The sequence below is a fragment of the Gopherus flavomarginatus genome, chromosome 4, assembly GCF_025201925.1.
Source record: "Gopherus flavomarginatus isolate rGopFla2 chromosome 4, rGopFla2.mat.asm, whole genome shotgun sequence".
NCBI classification, from domain to species: Eukaryota; Metazoa; Chordata; order Testudines; family Testudinidae; genus Gopherus; species Gopherus flavomarginatus.
In genome coordinates this window covers 139991882-140010300 of record NC_066620.1, presented here as the reverse complement: position 1 = coordinate 140010300, position 18419 = coordinate 139991882, and the positions used below count along the sequence as shown (strand labels likewise).

The 18419-nt window shown below is 42.2% G+C and overlaps 1 protein-coding gene across 4 annotated transcripts in view; it reads right to left on the bottom strand.

Annotated features, from left to right (window-relative positions):
* ASCC3 (activating signal cointegrator 1 complex subunit 3) overlaps positions 1-18419 on the bottom strand; it is a 579719-nt gene that overhangs the window by 534939 nt on the left and 26361 nt on the right. The window contains exons 1-3 of one of the 4 annotated variants that reach the window (XM_050949219.1): positions 15139-15201; positions 14918-15068; positions 4533-4683 (exon numbers count right to left, since the gene is read on the bottom strand). In XM_050949219.1, coding sequence (XP_050805176.1) covers positions 4533-4683; positions 14918-15007 — 241 coding nt within the window. In that variant the 5' untranslated portion in view covers positions 15008-15068; positions 15139-15201. Of the gene's footprint in view, positions 1-4532; positions 4684-7034; positions 7262-14917; positions 15069-15138; positions 15202-18419 lie in introns of those variants that run through there. The other 3 variants (XM_050949221.1, XM_050949220.1, XM_050949222.1) reach the window with 3 other exon arrangements.

The following is an 18419-nucleotide window of genomic DNA, read 5'->3' as shown; positions in this document are numbered from 1 at the left end:
CAACTAATTAAGCATATGAGTCATACCTGTGGCTCAGAACATGCCCAGGCATGCCTATGCTTACCTGTAGCCTTTCCCTGCCTTCTCTCCTCCCCTGTATCAAGAGGAGCCAATCAAAAGTACTGGTGGGAAACTGCCTGAGTTTGCCTTTAAAGCCGGACATTTTCTGATCAGACCTCGGAGAAGGTCCTTGCTTTGCTACCTGGTCTGATCAGCTAGGGGTCTTTGGAGGGCCCTCTCCCCGCTCTCGTTTGTTTTTGAGCGTACTCCTGTTTTTAAACTCCCCTCCCACGAACAATGAATTTGTGCCTGGAGATGTCCTGATTATTGTAAGCGAATCGAGTCATCTCTCCGTCCTCCGATGCTACTGCTGTTCCTGCCTCTGTGCTTGCTGCTGTCCTGGGGATTGGTAAGAACTCCCTCTTGCAGACTCCCCCTGTCCTAGCTGCTGGCCTTGTTTCCCCAGCAGACAGACCCAAGCTAACTCCTCGGTCTGTATCTGTAATCTGTTTCTTGTTCCGCAGCGCCTTTGCTGCTAAAAATAAGCCTGTGCCGCTGCTAAGCTGTGCCTTCCTGGACTGTATCCTGGGCCGCCAGCTTGCACCCCCCCAGGGGCTGTACCCTGGGCACACACCACTCTGCCCTCTGGAACTGCTCCCCCTCCCGATCAAAAAATCGGCATAGTGTAAGGTGCACCTATTAGAATTAGGTTCTTAGTCTAAATAAGTTGTAATTTCATTTTGCATAGCTGTGGTCAAGTTAGGTTTAAAGAATTGTTTGTATTATGCTCTGTAAGTTAGGTTTAAAAAAGAATTGTTGCATTGTGTTCTGTTACTTGCTAATTTGCGTAGCCTTGGTTAAGTTAGATCATAAATAAGATTTTGCTGTGTTCTGTATAATTGTGGTTAAGTCTGTCTTCCCGCTGCCCTAACCCCCGCCCCCCAAGCTTGCCCGTGTCTCCCCAGTCACTCGTTGCAGTCTCTCTGGTGTTTAAACTTGCAGCCTGTCTGCTCTCTGTGTCTCCCTGAGTTTAAATCTCCCTCTGCAGCGCCTCTGCCTTTGGTCGCTGCTCCACCACGTGCTCCTCTTCCCCTATCCTCCAACCTCATTCCTCTACCACTGCCTTTTCTCTCTCTCTCTTTTAATCCCTTCCCCCACGTGTTCACCCCGCTCCTACTGCTGCCAAACCTCAATTGTATTACTGAAGTCTAGCATAAAACCGCATTGGTTATCCTTTTTCTCTCTGACACCTCACATTTTACATTTACACCACTGTGACACATTTTTACCTAGAGTTGTTGGTTATTTAACACATTTTACCCTTAACTGTTAGTTGGTTATATACTGCTGTGACACACCCTTTACATAGAAATTGTTAGCTACCTGTTACATTTATACTTCAGTGTTAATTGGTTACCAACTGTACTGTACCCCACTGTATTGTATCCCACTATTGAAACCCCCTATACTATTTACTAAAAGAAACCCCTCCCCAATTGTCTACCTTAACAAACCCCATACCCCTCACTATTGAATTTTCCCTGTTTTTGCATTTTCTTAATAAAGTTTATTTTGCACCCCACCAGTGCAGTAGTTGTCCCCCAAGATCCCCTACCTGCTGGCAGGGTCAAAGCCAAATTTTGTTTTCCGACTGGTCTGAAAGTAGCAGAAATATAACAGGAAACATGTAAGTGGGGTATGGAGGATTGTTGGACCCAACAATTTTAGTAAAATCTTTGCCATATTATGGGTATCCAAGCCTTAGCAAGTTAAAATTGGTCATTATATATAGAATTCACAGTTCATTTTCTCAAATTTCTTTAGCATTTTAAAAATCTTGAATTTCATGGTTTCAGATATTTAAATCAAACTTCACAGTGTTGTAACAAAACATGAATATGCATTTTCACAAATTTCTTTAGCATTTTACAAATCTTGAATTTCATGGTTTCAGATATTTAAATCAAATTTCACGGTGTTGTAACAAAACATGAATACGTATTTTAAAAGGGCAAAATGTAAACACGTAAAGCCCTTAAGACTCATCATTTCTCAAACTGGGGATCCCAACCCAAAAAGGGGTTGCAAGGCTATTGGGGGGGAGGAGGCGCTTACGATACTGCCACCCTTTCTTCTGTGCTTCCTTTAGAGTTGAGCACCCAGAAAGTAGCTGCTGCTGGTCAGGTGCTCCGGCTCTGAAGGCAGTGCTGCCGCCTCAGCAACACAGAAGGATAATTCTAAATAAAATGACAATGTTCTCACATCCAAGATGTGAAGTTTCATTGTACACAGGATGGAATGCAGTTTAGAGAAGAATACCAGGAGATGAATCAACTAACTGATGTGGAAGTCAGAAACCATCTTTGGCAGAAACTTCAGGTTGAGGCCCAAGAGTGACTCTGTCCATGTGAAAGGCCATGTAAGGAGGGCACAAGATGAGAACCTGGATGGGGCCTAGCGGGTGAAATTGCCTCACTCATGGCTGTCTTCATTGACAGACAGTAAATACAACAAATAGTTAGTGGCTCAAAGTGGGGAGACCCATCAGTCCAAATGACACTAAGTTAAGGTCCCAGGAAGGAAAGAGTTCCCGGATCTGGAAGAAAACCATGTGAGAGTCCTTTGAGGAATCTCACCATTATGCCAGGGCAAGGAAACAATGTAGGCTTTGTACAGGAGCATGATTCTCTGAAGCAATCAGGTCTGTCCCTTAACTTAATACCAGTATACCTGTCAGGGGCATAGCCATAGGTGGGCCACGGCCCACCTACTTAGCATCCAGATCCACCCCGCAGCCCCGGCTCTGCTCCCACCAAAGTGCTTGCCCCACTCCTCCCACCCAGTGCTCCAGCTGGGGAGCAGGGTCAGGGCACGACGGCTAGCCCCGCTCCAGTGCTCCAACCATGAAATGGAGTCAGGGGCTTGACCTGCTCCTGGAGCCCACCCAGCACTCTGACCAGGGAGCCAGGTCAGGGTCTTGCCCCACTCTGCCCACCAGACGCTCCTGCCAGAGAGCAGGGGCTTGCAAAGCCCCAACCCCAGCTCCCCTGCTGGTGCACCAGGGTGGGCGGAGCGGGGCAAGTCCCCGACCTCATTCCCCAGTGGGAGCACTGGGTAGGCGGAGCAGGCCAAGCCCTAAGCACCAGGCAGGGGGGCAAAATGGATCGGGGAACAGGGTGCACATTTTTACAGAGGCCCCCAGTTTTCTGGGGGCCCTGACCAGAGCATCATTCCTTCCCCTCCCCACAGGACAGGCAGGAGGAGGGGAAGGTGGCCCTGATCACTCCTACTCCATCACTGCCTGCCCACCCCAAGTCAGGGCCCACCCATGTGTCCCATCCTGGCTACTGATACCTGGCATCAATTTCTGATATAGCAAATAGCCCAGTATAGCTGAACGCAGAGTGGATACTGGCAAAAACTGACGCTGCTTCCCAGAGAGAAAAAAGTCACTTTGTATGTCAGCCTGGCCAAGGGTTGTCTACTTTGGAGCAAAATGTCTCGAACCACAGCAAAGCAGTCTCTTTCTGTAGATATCATTCAGGCAGTCACGTGCAAGGATGTACGTCTCGGATCTCATAGGACTACCAAAGTGATAAGCTGTCATATTTACACATAACAGGTTTATGTAGCTTAATCCCCATCAGTATATTTACCCTGTGGCTGCTATTTGAGATTTCTGAAACAGTAACCAGGAAAGAATACAGGAAAATTTAAGCCTACCACTATCAAACTCAGGGAGCAAATCCTTAGCCAAGCATCAACTATGAATGAAGAACACCCCCTTACCTACAAAACATCTCCTTGATCCTCATGCTGACAAGGGTTGACTAGGAGCTAATGGGGTTCAACCCCACCAATAATGCTAACTGAAATTTTTTCAACAAAAATAAGATGCTTTTAAAAAATGGGGTTTGGTTTAAAAACAAATTTTTCCTACACATTTTCTCTCAAAGTTTTGTTTAAAAAAAAATTGAATATTTTTCAATAAACATTTTCATTTTGACATAGCCACCTCCTTTAAAACTAAAAACAAAAAAAACAGTAACTCCACTCTGTCCCCTACACTGGTAAAAGAGGTGGTAGGGAGGCTAAAATTAGAAGCTGCTTCTATGTCTCTTGTTGCCCAAGTGTCCAGTTTCAGAATGATAAAGTTATTAAAAAAATCCATTCTCTACTATTATAGCTACTTCTGCACTGAAGTAGATACCACCAAACTTGTTCTCTTCTCCGCTACTTGATGTGTCAAAAGTAACTGCAACACCTTTTAATTATTGGAGATTGATTAAAGAGCAATAAGAGACAGCATTCTAACTGTATGAGAAGCAACAATTCCAGAAAATGGAAAATTAAGTTAAATGAAAAAGATGCCCTGAGGCCCAAATTCCAACCTTAGATATGCATATGTAACTCAGATTGGCTTAGTTTCCGGTATATAACTGAGAGAAGAACTAAAGAATACAAAACACATATCAATTTAAAATTTGGTTTTCAGGCTGATGATATTAGATTACTAACAAATTAAGACTTACCTATTTGTTTTGCAGCCTGTAATATAGTTCTTAAATGTCCATTTACAGACTGCTGCTCTTTCTTGTCCAAACTATCTTCAACAAATTTTACTATCTTCTTCCATGTAAGCTCAGAGCTCATTAACTGTTTATGTAATTTTGACCTTTTATTCTGAAAAAGAATAATCAGAGAAAATAAGTGCATTTTGTTTAGAATTAACATGCAGTTCGTAAAAACAAAGGCTAATAGGAGCTGCAGAGCCAGCGCTTGGGGCTAGGGTGACCAGGTGTCGACCGGAACACCCAGTCAAAAAGGGACCCTGGCAACTCCAGTCAGCACCATTGACCAGACCGTTAAAAGGTCGGTCGGTTGTGCTGCGGCACTAAAGCAAGCTAGTCCCTACCTGTCCTGGGATATCGCGCTGCACCCCTGGTCCAGCTGCTAGGCAGGGGGGCCATGGGGCTCCACATGCTGCCCCCATCCTGAGCACAGACTCCGCACTCCCAGTCAATGGGAGCTGGGGGAGGAGCGGTGCCTGCGGATGAGAGCAGCTCATGGAGCCTCCTGGCCACTCCACCTAGGACCCGGACCTACTTCCAGGGCATGCATAGCGCGGTGCCAGCATAGGTGCGGGAAGTAGGAATGCGGGGGATGCTTCAGCATTCCCAGGTTTTATGAGGGGCCACCAGCCCCACCACCCAGCCGCTGGCTCCATGCATAAAACCTAGAGGTGCTCTCCACGCCTATGCCCTGCTGCTGGCCCTCCACCCACACTCCACTACCCAGCCACTTACTAGGTTCTTACTAAACACATTAAAACATAAATTTGCCTTCCTTCCTGGGCATCTCTTCTACACAATCTGCCAATACTTCCAGGCTCCGCAGAGTCCTTACCTGATGTTTTAATCAAGCGCGACCTTCCAGGGCTTTCTCCCTAGAGCCTTTTTTGGCCAGCAAGCTCCTATTGCCTCCCCTCCCATGGGACTGTCAGCCTCTCCCAAAAACCATTCCACTGCCCCTGCTTCCTGTTCACCTCTCCTTAATGACAACAGGCTCTTTATAAAGGAACACTTATCCTCTTCTTAGCTGCTTTCAGTTAAGGGCCAGAGGCTTGGAGCTAGCCAGCTCTGTTCATTAAAGGGTCAGGCTACCCTGTTACAGGAACAAAATAAGGCTTCTTGTCTGATCTGTCTTCCCACTGCACCACAATCCAACTTCTAGTCATCATCCTCTGCGCCTCTCCCCCGCCACATACATACACCAGCTCTCCTCCCAGCCCCATTCTCCCTCACTAAGCTCATTGTCACAATCTCTACAACAAGCTCCTTATCCAGTCAGTCAAGTCCACTCCACAAAGCTGTTTCCTCACCCAATGTGTCTTTCCCCTACCCCTGTCCAGTCCCAGTCTCCCAACCCCAGGCTCCTCAACTGACCTCATTCCTTCTCCCATCCCCACTCTGGCTCCTTGTCCCAGTCCCCTACTTCTCTCACACACCCAGCTTCTCATCTAATTTGTCTTGCCTCTACCCTCTAGTCCCTGTGATCAGCCCCACAGCAGCCCAGAGAAGCAATTCCAAGGAAAGCCTTGCTCAGCTCCCACAGCCCCATGCTAGAACATGCTCAGTGCAGATGTAATCTTTGGAGAATATAGCTGCTGAACTCTAGTAAGTCTCTAACAAGCATGTGAAGGCCTATAACTTGGCCACATTTGGACAAATTTTCACAAGAACAGTAAAAGGCAAATCCCTGACACCGTAACAAGCACCCTTCCAAATGTCAAGTGCCTGCTGCAAAGTCTGGAGATGTTAGAGCTTCTCAAAATAATTTCTTACAACTAGTTCATTATGAAGAGCAAATCAATGTCTTTCTCCTTAATCCAAATTTTCAAATGGACTGAACCATCTTTGCTGAATCTTTGCAAAAAAAAAAAAAAAAAAAATTGTTCAGCATGAGGCAGTGTCACGCTCTGGAGTGCAATGTAAACCAGCAAGGGTGTGTGTCACTGCCTGTCCTGTAGCACCTCAAAATGCTCGACTGCCGCTCTCTTCACTGGTCACTTCCAGCCATCATAAAAGAATGCACCAAGTGTCTGTTTAAGTTGTCCTGGTTCAGTGCTCTGACTTCAGCAGCCTACTTGTTATACCACTGCCACCCTCTGGCCTGATTACCCAAAATCCCCTAATCCCAAATTTTCCCCAAACCACGTGCTCTGCAATGTCCAATCCTCACCTGGACCATTCAGAGATGTTTGTTTGTCTGTCTCTTTAAAGATATAATACCCAGCAGCTTGCCACATTAACTGACATTAACATTCACTTTTCCTCAACCACTTGGGCTGGTTTATATTAGAAGTAAAACAAGTTTATTCTCAAAAGGAAGTATGATTTTAAGGGAGTTCTACATATAAAGGACAGAGCTAGAAATAATTACAACCAAATAAAACTGAAACACACTTTCTAGAGACTAAGACTTAACAAAACAAGCTACAGCCTTTGTTCAACATAGTTTCTTTACCAATCTACCTTCCAGCAAGATGGCTGACCACCCCTCCGGTCAGGATCTCCCACAAAGTCAAAAGTGCTTGGTTCCTTTGTCTTCTTAGGTAAAAGATCACTTGGGGTTCTTTGCCCCTCTTTTATAGTCCAGTGCACCTTCGAAATGGATTCTTCTGAAGATTACTTTGGGGAGGAGGTAAAGTTCATGTCGCTTTCCTCATAGCTTGAATGAAGTCTGGTGGCAAAATGAAGTTCCAGGCTGGTTTCTTTCCCTGATGGTTATTGCTAAAATACAAACTGATCTGTTTCCTACAATCTCCTTCCCCCCTGCAATGATGCAGAAAGGTCATTTCCTCTGCTTGATGAACCTGTTTATCATCTATGTAAATTGCATTTCCATTGTCTCCTAATGTACTTTGGAAATACCTTTATGGTAGCAGAACCACATTCTTGTCTAGATTGGGATAGCTTTAGCCCTGCCTGGCAAACAATTTGACAATAATTTTCCGTGTTTTAATTTGTCCTCTGTACATACGCCACACAATAATATTTTTTAGCATGGTATTAGCTTTCTATTGGTATCTTACATGACACCTTTTAGATGGTGGGCTATGAATGCTCACAAAATTGGGGGTTGGGGTGAGGGCTCTGGGATGGTATCAGAAATGAGAAGTTCAGGGTCCAGGAGGGGGCTCCGGACTGGGGATTAGGGTGCGAGCTCCAGCTGAGGGTGCAGATTCTGGTGTGGGGATGAGGGGCTGGGGGTGCAGGAGTGTGCTCTGGGCTGGGACCGAGGGGTTCAGAAGGTGCAAGAGGGACCAGGGCTGGGGCAGGGGTTTTGGGTGCGGGAGGGTGTCGGGTGCAGGCTCCAGGCCGCACTTACCTCAAGCAGCTCCTGGAAGCAGTGGAATGTCCCCTCTCTGGTTCCTACGGGGAGGCAAAACCAGGCAGCTCCGCATGCTGCCCCTGCCCCAGGTGTTACCCCCACAGCTCCCATTGGCCTGGAACCACGGCCAGTGGGAGCTGCAGGAGTGGCACCTGCGTCCAGGGCAGTGTACTGAGCCACCTAGCTGTGCCTCAGCATAGGAGCCAGAGAGGGGACATGCCACTGCTTCCAGCAGCTGCTTGAGCTGTGGGGGTAACACCTGGGGCAGGGGCAGCATGCAGAGCCGCCTGGTTGTGCTTCCACGTAGGAGCTGGAGGGGGGACATGCCACTGCTTCCAGGAGCTACATGGAGCCATGGCACACATGGAGCAGGGCAAGTCCCGGACCCCGCTCCCCATCGGGATGCAGCCCCCGGGCCATAGTTTGCCACCCCCATTCTAGATACATCAGTGAGTTGGGGTATACTGAACTGGTGAGGCCAACTGAAACTTACTACCAGGTATCAGTGAGCCTCTCGCTGTTTTGGGATGCTGTTAGGGTGACCAGTAGACAACCATCATAGACAATTTCAACCTGAATGATTTAAGTTTGGCACAATCATAAGCTACTGAAAACAAGATCTTTATAACAGGAAGCATTGGGCAACCCTCACTAGAGATGTTGCTACCTGCATCACCTATTTATAAATTCTATTTGCTCTCTATCTTCTCGTTTCCCAACTAAACATACCAATACCAGTATTTGTAAGCTTTCCTGAAATGGAAAACCCACACCACCAAAACCATCTCTCATTCTAGTCATTACCACTGCCCTTCTCTATTTTTGTATTTTTAAGGAAAAAAGATGTAATGATAAAAAGGAATGGAATTTTAAAATATGTAAACATCTCATTCCTCAAAAAGTACTTTCTCCTTTACCAGTTCCATTTATTCCTGTGGCATCATCCTGGGTAAAGAGTAGCAGCAGTGGTAATTAGAAGTGCTGGACCCGAGGAATATTAACAGACATGTTTATTATTCAGATTATTCTATGACATTCAGCACTGGAGATTACTTAAGAAAAAAAAAGCATTAAATAAAGTGCACTGCAATATTTCCCTCCAATTTATGCTGTATTAGTTGTTGCTAATGTTTGGTTCAATGGATGGATTTTCTTTTAACATTTCACTTAGTTGCAATAGTTAGCAACAACAGGAATAGAAGGCTAAAATCTGATCTCAGTTACAGTAGTGGAAATTTAGAGTAAACTGAAGTCAGTCAGGTTACTCTGCATTTACACAGGTGTAAATGAATTCAGAATTTGGCTTCATGTGCTCTCCTATGCGTGGGAGTTTCACATAGATCCAAAGTGCCAGATACCAATTTATTTCTAGCAATTTGCTCTTAAGAAGAATCTGGTTGGTTAGAGAAACATTTTAAAGAAAAAAAAATCATGCCACAGGTTTTTCTTCTTTACTTTTCATTTTAGAAGTTGCTGGTCTTGAATACAGTCAGCAACTTCTACTCCTTTTGACTTTTATAAGGATTGTCTTAAGGTTCAGTTTCCTCTATAGCTGTTATACTTGCTCAGTTAATCACCCTTGCTTTGATCTTTATTATTTATAATTAGTCATACACAAGCACCCAAGGGGTCCAATCAAGATTAGCATCTCATTATTCTCTGTACAAACCTAAAAGGGAAAAATTACCTGTGTTCACTTGAACATTTCCTTTGTCAAGTAGCAAAATCCATAGACTCTAACCTTTGATCTTCAGCTTACATGTAGCGTTGGAGACAGACCTGTCAGCCACTGGAAGCAGCCTAGACTCCCTCTATAGAGGGCCCACCAGTTTAGATAAATTAAGATTTCATCCATCTTAACTTCAGTGACTTAAAAATAAGTTTATGCTGGGTTTATAATAGTTATTGCATACCAAGATAACAAGTTTACTTAATTTACCCAGGATGAGCCACATCTGTAGTCCCTGCTAATGGAAGAACATAAGCATATATGTTTTAAGATATGTGACCACTGAACAATGTGTTTGATTTGAGTTTCATGCTTTGTCATCAGTTTGCAGGCATACAGACTCTGGTTTTCCACAATACCATTACCAATCCTCTAAGTTAATATTGCTTTGCTCAAGTCTTCCTTTGCTTTTTGCTTCCCACACAACCAGAAGAAAAACTCCTAATTTACTTCTGTTAGAGTTTTCAGAGTCCCATGTGTTTTCACTCCCAAACTACAGTTTCTGGAGGTTTGCAGCCAGATTACAATGCTAACATTTTCAGAAAAATGATAATTTTTTAGATACCGTTACTAACATTTGTGAAGTTAAAACTGGTAATTCCACCCATCTATAGAATCAATTTCTCCTCTAACATTCAATAGTCTTATTAATTAGGTCAGCCTCTAAGCCCCCATAAAATTGTTTAAACAAGGCATATATATTTTTTCAAGTTTCTCACAAAGGGCTGCATACAAATGTTGCAAGTAGAAATTCATCTTTCAGAATAGCAAAACTACTATTAAGATTTTTATTTAACAGATACAAGGCTATAACTAACCTTTCTGAGTAACAAATAAACTGGCCACTATTGACTCACTCAGATATTTTTAATGGTTATCATAATTGTTGATAAACCTTTTATTTTAGTATTAAAAGAGTAATAATACAATAGATACACAGCAATTACAGGTGCAACAGGTTCCAACTCCGAAGCCAGTCCAATGACATACTGTATTGTACGCACAAAAAAGTGTGAACATGAAATGGTTATTTTCTTTTAATATCACTCAGTTACTGAAAGATTGTCACAGATAACAGATAGAGGTGAGATGACTTGAACACAATTTGCTTCCAAAAAGCACAATTTTCTGGCTTTGGAAAGGTTGCGCACCCCCTGGGAGGCCAGTAAGTTTGGCAGGCCATTCTCAGGCTGTCCAACTGCTCAAGAGAGAAAATGTCACAAGGGCATACTGCAGGGAGGTTTAAGAGATGGTACTAAAAAAATTTTAAAAAATACTCTAAGTGGAGGGAACAACTACCATTGCTTTGAGATGTCACCTCTACCTAATTTCAACCAAGAGCATATTCAGCTTTAAAATGTGTGTAAATAAATAGTAAGAATCAACAACCCACTTTTATTACAGCTAAATGTTCTGTTTCCAATTATTGGTGGAGAAGGAAATGTTCTCCCGTAACACCACCCTGCTGGACTAAATTTGGAAAAATTTAGAGATGGAGAAAAACCTCTATGGAAAAAACAAACTTGGAAAGGAATTTCAAAAGCTGGTTACCTTTCAGTGAAGACATGAAAAAGAATTACTCTTCAACAATCAAGTATCAGAAGTTCAGCTCATTTTTGTTCATTAATTATGCACAGCAATTATTTTGTTTCACAGTTAGTTTCCTATTTGTCTCTTTTAAATTCTTAAATTTTACCAATATGAAAAATCCAATTGTCTAGCATATGCCTTAAGTATGGCATACACCTTAAGCACATATATACACAGGCTCCTAAACCCTATGTAATCAGACTTCATGGAGGGACCACTGTAGTGGTGTGAAGGGATGAAAACCACCTATCCATCCAATAGCATGTGTACGCTATTTGGAAATAGAGGGGAAAGGGCTTACACTTGAGGACCAGCATATCTCAGTGGTCCCCAGACTACTCTGGGTCAGGGCAGATACCAACGTCATTAAATGTTAAGAACAGCCATACTAGGCGAGACCAAAGATCTGCCTAGCCCAGTATCCTATCTTACAACAGTGGCCAATGCCAGGCGCTCCAAAGGAAAAGAACAGAACAAGTACTTATAAAGTGATCCATCATGTCGCCCACTCCCAGCTTCTGGCAAAGAGAGGCTAGAGACACTATATCTGACCATCCTGGCTAACAGCCATTAATGGACCTATCCTCCATGATTTTATATAGTTCTTTTTTCAACCTTGTTATAGTCTTGGCCTTCACAACACACTCTTGCAAAGAATTCCACAGGTTGACTGTGTGTTGTGTGAAGAAATACTTCCTTTTGTTTGTTTTAAACCTGCTGCTTATTAATTTCATTTGGTGACTCCTAGTTCTTGTGTTACGAGAAGGAGCAAATAATACTTCCTTATTTACTTTCTCCACACTAGTCATGATTTTATAAACCTCTATCATATCCCTCCATTAGTCATCTCTTTTCCAAACTGAAAAGTCCCAGTCTTATTAATCACTCCTCATATGGCAGCTGATCCATAGCCGTAGTCATCTTTGTTATCCTTTTCTGAAACTTTTCCAATTCCAATATATCTTTTTTGAGATGGGGCGACCATATCTCCACATAGTATTCAAGATGTGGGCGTACCATGGATTTATGTGGAGAGAATATGATATTTTCTGTCTTATTATCTATACCTTTCTTAATGATTCCCAACATTCTGACACTTTTTTGACTGCTGCTGCACACTGAGTGGAAGTTTTTAGAGAACTATACATACTGACTCCAAGATCTCTCTCGAGTGGTAACAGCTAATTTAGAACCTTCATTTTATATGTATAGTTCAGATTCTGTTTTCAAATGTGCATTACTTTTCATTTGTCAACACTGAATTTTATCTGCCATTTTGTTGTCCAGACAGCCAGTTTTGTGAGATCCTTTTGTAGCTCTTTGCAGTCTGCTTTGGACTTAATTATCTTGAGTAGTTTTGTATCATCTTCAAATTTTGCCATCTCACTGTTCACCATATTCATAAATGATCTAGAAAAAGGGGTAAATAGGACTGGTCCCAGTTCAGACCCTCGGGGGGACACTACTATTTACTTCTCTAAATTCTGAAAACTGATCATTTATTCCTATGCTTGGTTTCCTATCTTTTAATCAGTTATCAATCCAGGAGAGGACCTTCCCTGTTATCCCATGACAGCTTATTTTGCTTAAAAGCCTTTGGTGAAGGAACTTGTTAAAGGCTTTCTGAAAATTTAAGTACACCATATCCACTGGATCCCCCTTGTTGACCCACTCAAAGAATTCTAGTAGACTGGTGAGGCATGATTTCCCTTTACAAAAAACATGTTCACTCTTCCGACAAATTATGTTCATCTATGTGTCTGACAATTCTGTTCTTTACTATAGTTTCAACCAGTTTGTCCAGTACTGAAGTCAGGCTTACCAACCTGTAACTGATGGGATCACCTCTGGAGCCCTTTTTAAAAAAATGAGCATCACATTAGCTATCCTCCAGTCATTTGGTACAGAAGCAGATTTAAATGATATGTTACAAATTACAGTCAGTAGTTCTGCAATTTCACATCTGAATTCCTTCAGAACTCTTCGGTCATTACCATCTGGCCCTGGTGACTTATTACTGTTTAAATTTATCAATTTATTCCAAAACCTCCTCTAATGACATCTCAATCTGGGACAGTTCCTCAGATTTGTCACCTAAGAATGGCGGCTCATGTTTGGGAATCTCCATCACAGCCATGAAGACAGATGCAAAGAATTAAATTCAGTTCCTCCGCAACTGGCTGTTTAGCAGGCTTCCTGCTTGTGCTGTACCTAGAAAATTTTGCTATTACTTTTTGAGTCTTTAGTTAGCTGTTCTTCAAATTCTTTTTTGGCCTTCCTAATTGTATTTTTACACTTCACTTGCCAGAGTTTGTGCTCCTTTCTATTTTCCTCACTAGGATTTAATTTCCACTTTTTAAAGGATTCCTTTTTGCCTCTCACTGCTTCTCTTACTTGGTTGTTTACCCACGGTGGCACTTGTTTGGTTACAAAGTTTTTTTTAATTTGGGGTATACATTTCAGTTGAGCCTCTATCATGGTGTCTTTGAAAAGTTTCCATGTAGCTTGCAGGGATTTCACTTTTAGTGCTGTACCTTTTAATTTCTGTTTATCTAACTTCTTCATTTTTTGTCTAGTGCCCCTTTCTGAAATTAAATGCTACAGTGCTGGGCTGCTGTGGTGTTTTCCCCACCACAGATGTTAAATTTAATTATATTGTGGTCACTGTTACCAAGCAGTCCAGCTATATTCACCTCTTGGACCAGATCCTGCGCTCCACTTAGGACTAAATCAAGAATTGCCTCTTCTCTTGTGGGTTCCAGGACCAGCTGCTCCAAGAAGCAGTCATTTAAGATGTCAAGAAACTTTACTTCTGCATCCCATCCTGAGGTGACATGTACCCGTTCAATATGGGGATAGTTTAAATCCCCCATTATTACTGAGTTCTTTTATATTTATAGCCTCTCTAATCTCCCTGAGCATTTTGCAGTCACTATCACCATCCTGGGGAGGTGGTCGGTAGTATATCCCTATACTATATTCTTATTATTCAAGCATGGAATTACTATCCACAGAGATTCTGTGGTACAGTTTGGTTTTTTTAAGATTTTTAAATCATTTGATTCTATGCTGTCTTTCACAAATAAGCACCCCCACTTTCACAATAAGCCAAAAATCAAGCTAATCCCATTTCAAAACAAGGCCAAAACAAGCCAATCCCTATAAACTCAACACTCTATGTGACTAGACCCCCCTGGCATACAGTCTGGACTGTAGAGGGCCCGAGTGCATCCCACTCTCTCCTGCTCTTGCCCCTTGCTTGTCAGGAGCCAATCCAAAAAAGCAACAAGCCAAACAAGCCAAAAACTAGCCAACAAGCAACTCACAAGCCAACTGAGCCAAAAATAAGCCCAATTTCAGCATTTTTTTCATGGATTTGGCACGTCTGCCTGCAATCTCTTATTACTCCTGCATAGAGTTGCAAAGCCCTCTGTACAGCCAACCTGCCCCACAGGGGTAGCTATCAGTGCAAAGCAGAAGATAGGGCCTTGCACAAACCCTTCAAGCCAAGGTAAATTCAGTCATGTATGAACATAATGAGATAAGTAGGAAATACACAAGGAATCTATACTTAAACAGTCTTCCTGATCCTGCCATTAACAAAATAACAGTTTACTTTAAGGAAACAGAATTAATAGACTCTTACAACATACATTAGATTTCAAAACAAAAAAAACCTAAGAAGATAAAACTTAGTATCTTTACCATTAAGTCATCCGATTCTTCACTATAATCATCTTGTTTAGTGACATTTGAAAAGGAGCGTAAAGCTCCCGTAAGACGAGGTAAGGCCATCTGTTACTCATTCAGTGATCCATACGATGAGAAATTAAGTTACACTCCAACTTGCAGAAACCTAAAAGAGAACAAAAAGAATAAATTAAAAACTTTGCTGATGCTTTAAAAACTAATTAATATAAGTCTACCTTCATACAGGTAGAAACAGACATTATTTTTGAGCAGGGGTTCTTCAACTTCATTTCACCGTGACCCTTCTGACAAAAAAAAAAAAAAATTACTACTCGATCTCACAAGAGGGGAACAAAGCCGATGCCAAAGCCCAAGCCTGAGCCCCACCATCCCGGGCGGGGGAGGCCAAGCCCAAGGGCTTCAGTCCCAGGTAGCGGGGCATGTAACCTGAGCCCTGCCACCCAGGGCTAAAGCCCTTGACTTCGGCCCGAGGCAGTGGGGCTCTGACTTCAGTTTTGGCCCGAGGTCCCAGCAAGTTGAACACCAGCCATGGCGACCCCATTAAAACAGGGTCCTGACCCACAGTTTGAGAACCACTACTTTTGAGTATTGAGAACTATGCTAGGGACTTCGTGCAAGCAAGTAAAAGCAGGGAATACAACATAGATTCAAAACAACACAAGCAAGGGTCACAAACAGGCAAAAATACGAAGTATGGAGAAGGAAATGGGAAAATAGAGAAAGGGACAGAAACTACAAGGATCATAATAAAATAAGATGATGGGGTTACTCTGGATGGCTTCCCCCCACCTTGCCTACATGAACTAAAGTTACCAGTAATGGGTAAGAGCATAAATTATTTCTTCATCATTATCAACACAGAGGTATTACAGTAAATCTATGTGACTAACATAGTGACAAACAATTACTATCTATTTGGGAATTCATTTTCAATCAGCAAGTTTCAGCAGATTTCAGCTCATTCAACTGTTTCCAGCAATGAAAAAAAGAGCGCTTCACCATTACACTGTTGCTCTCTTATACCTTCTCCCTTGGCAATGACTCCACAATTTTTAGACAGGCAATCAAGAGATCACGCGAAGTAATTAAAAAGTGTCACTTTTACTCAAAATGAGGTTCACTATATTCATCCTTCTAAACTCTCATGAAAAAAAGAAAGGAAAAACAAAATGTTACTGCACAACTAGAAAGACAATGCCTCAGGCTACATTCACTTACACACATGAAAACACACTTCTGATTTTCTGCAGCACCACTGTTTCTACAGTGTCTCAGGAACACCTTTTTTTAATATATTGAGTACATTCTTTTTTACAATGTGATGTGTGGATTCATATCTATATATTTATATTCCCCATTTTATAATCCTAACTTCAAGTTTCTTCAATCTAATGCCTGCAGCCACAATTACCAGTGATGAGAGGGACATTGTTTTAGATTTGCTTTTAAAATTCTATTAATGCTACTACTCATCTAATAGTCTGAACACAACAATCCTTCCAAACATCTTTAAACAGCCATTTAGATTTTTTTAAAACATTATTTAGTGAGATCTAGTCTAGAAACAGAGCAGCAAAAGTGATAACGTGGATTTGCTTTATTAGTCGTATATTATCTGGAAAATAAATAGCTTTTTTCTTTTGGTACTGGTAGCTGTCCAAGTCTCCTTAACATTCATCAGTGTTTTACAGCTACATCGACATTTTTGTCATAAGTCTTACAAGTCAGTCTTAAAGTAAATCCAAGTGTAGTGTTCAAAAGCTATTACAATACAGATAGAGAAATGCCATTAAACTGAGTATAGGGTCTCTTGTCACACGACCAACTCGCATTTCATGCAACAAGTAAGTCCAGTGAAAAACACACCGAGGAAGAGCCTTTCAGCTCTAATTCAAACCCCAGCCGAGGCCACCAAAAGATCTAATCCGTTAGATGGTTAGTGACTCCGTGACTTATATAAATTAGTCATCTCTGCACAGCTTCTAGTGAAAATGCATTCTCATTACTAAAACCATCATTACAAATGCCATACATTTAGCTAACAACCAGTGCTTCTCAAACTTTTGAAAAAACTGAGTGCCCACTTCAGGAAAATAAACCATTGTACCCCTCAAGCCCCTCCCCCCACCCCAACCTCACCATGTGTTAGTGTGCCATTGGCAGAGCAGGTGCCAGCTCATGCCAAGATCCTCATATCTCCACTGAACACTGACAAATACCTAGCTGGTCAGCCAGTCTGACTCACCTGTGTGTTAGTATTACTAAAATAGGTAATAGAGGAATAAAAGTTTGCTTAGTGTTTAGACTTTATTGAATGCTTTTAAATTCTTGCATGCATTAATCTCACATATAACGTCTGTATCCTATACTGTACAGTAATATTTAACCATTTGTATTGTAAGTCACCACACAGGAGAGAATGATTAACGGTATGAAATACTAGTCTCCAACAGAAGTTGTTACGGTCCTGTCTGACAAGGAAGGCCCATCCACACCAGATGGACTAGAATGAAACATTAAATGGGACAAAAGACTGTTGTTTACTCTCCCCACCTCCATGGAGATGAGATTTACCCACCAACTGAGTTTGCAACTTGAAGTGGAAGGAGGAAAGGAAATAAAAACCCCTAACAGGAGGAACTGGATCTTTATACTGTGCAGACTTTCTGGGACAAGGATCATTAGACATAAGCAAAAGATGTCCAGTGTTTAGCCCAGGTTAGCCCAAAAGGACACAGAGAGCTTGCTTATTATAAACTTTTTTAAATTTACGACTGGAACTGATTTGTCTGTATGTGTGTGTACCTGTGTGAACTTTGTAAATAACTCTCATTTCCGTTTCCTATATAATCACTCTCTACATAGTTTATTAAAGGACTGGCTATAGGAGTTGGCTTTGGTGTAGATCTAAAGTGCTACTGACCTGAGGAAGTGACTGGTCCTTTGGGACTTGGAGTAACCTGAATATTATTGTGATACTTGGTGTAAGGAACCACCTGCCACAAACATAAGCTTACCTGGGTGGCAAGACAGATTACCCAAGGGTACTCCTTATTTAGGCTGTTAGAGTGCCTGAGGAGTTTACACTTGATAATTGGTTAATGAAATCTAAGTACAGAACTCTCAGCCACTTTGGGGTTTGTGCCATGGTTCTTGACAGTCTGCCCTTTGGGTGGTACTCCTGCTCTTGAGCCACTGCTGGACAGCTTGATAGTTGGGTGATCCCATCTTAACATTTTAACCTTCCACACACACATCCCAAACTAGTCCTTCACACTACTTCTGCACTTTGGAAAACACAGTTGTCCATCTTCATAATATGATGCTTTCTTTCCTTTGTCTTACATGCTATAATCAACAGTTAAAGGTCAACATAAACAATTTTAAGTATTACAAACCTCAGGATGAGGCAGCACTCATTGAAATAAATGTGGCCGCTCACACCTCAGAACTATCATTTCAGGTTCTCTGAACACTCAGGCAAGTCCTGATGCAT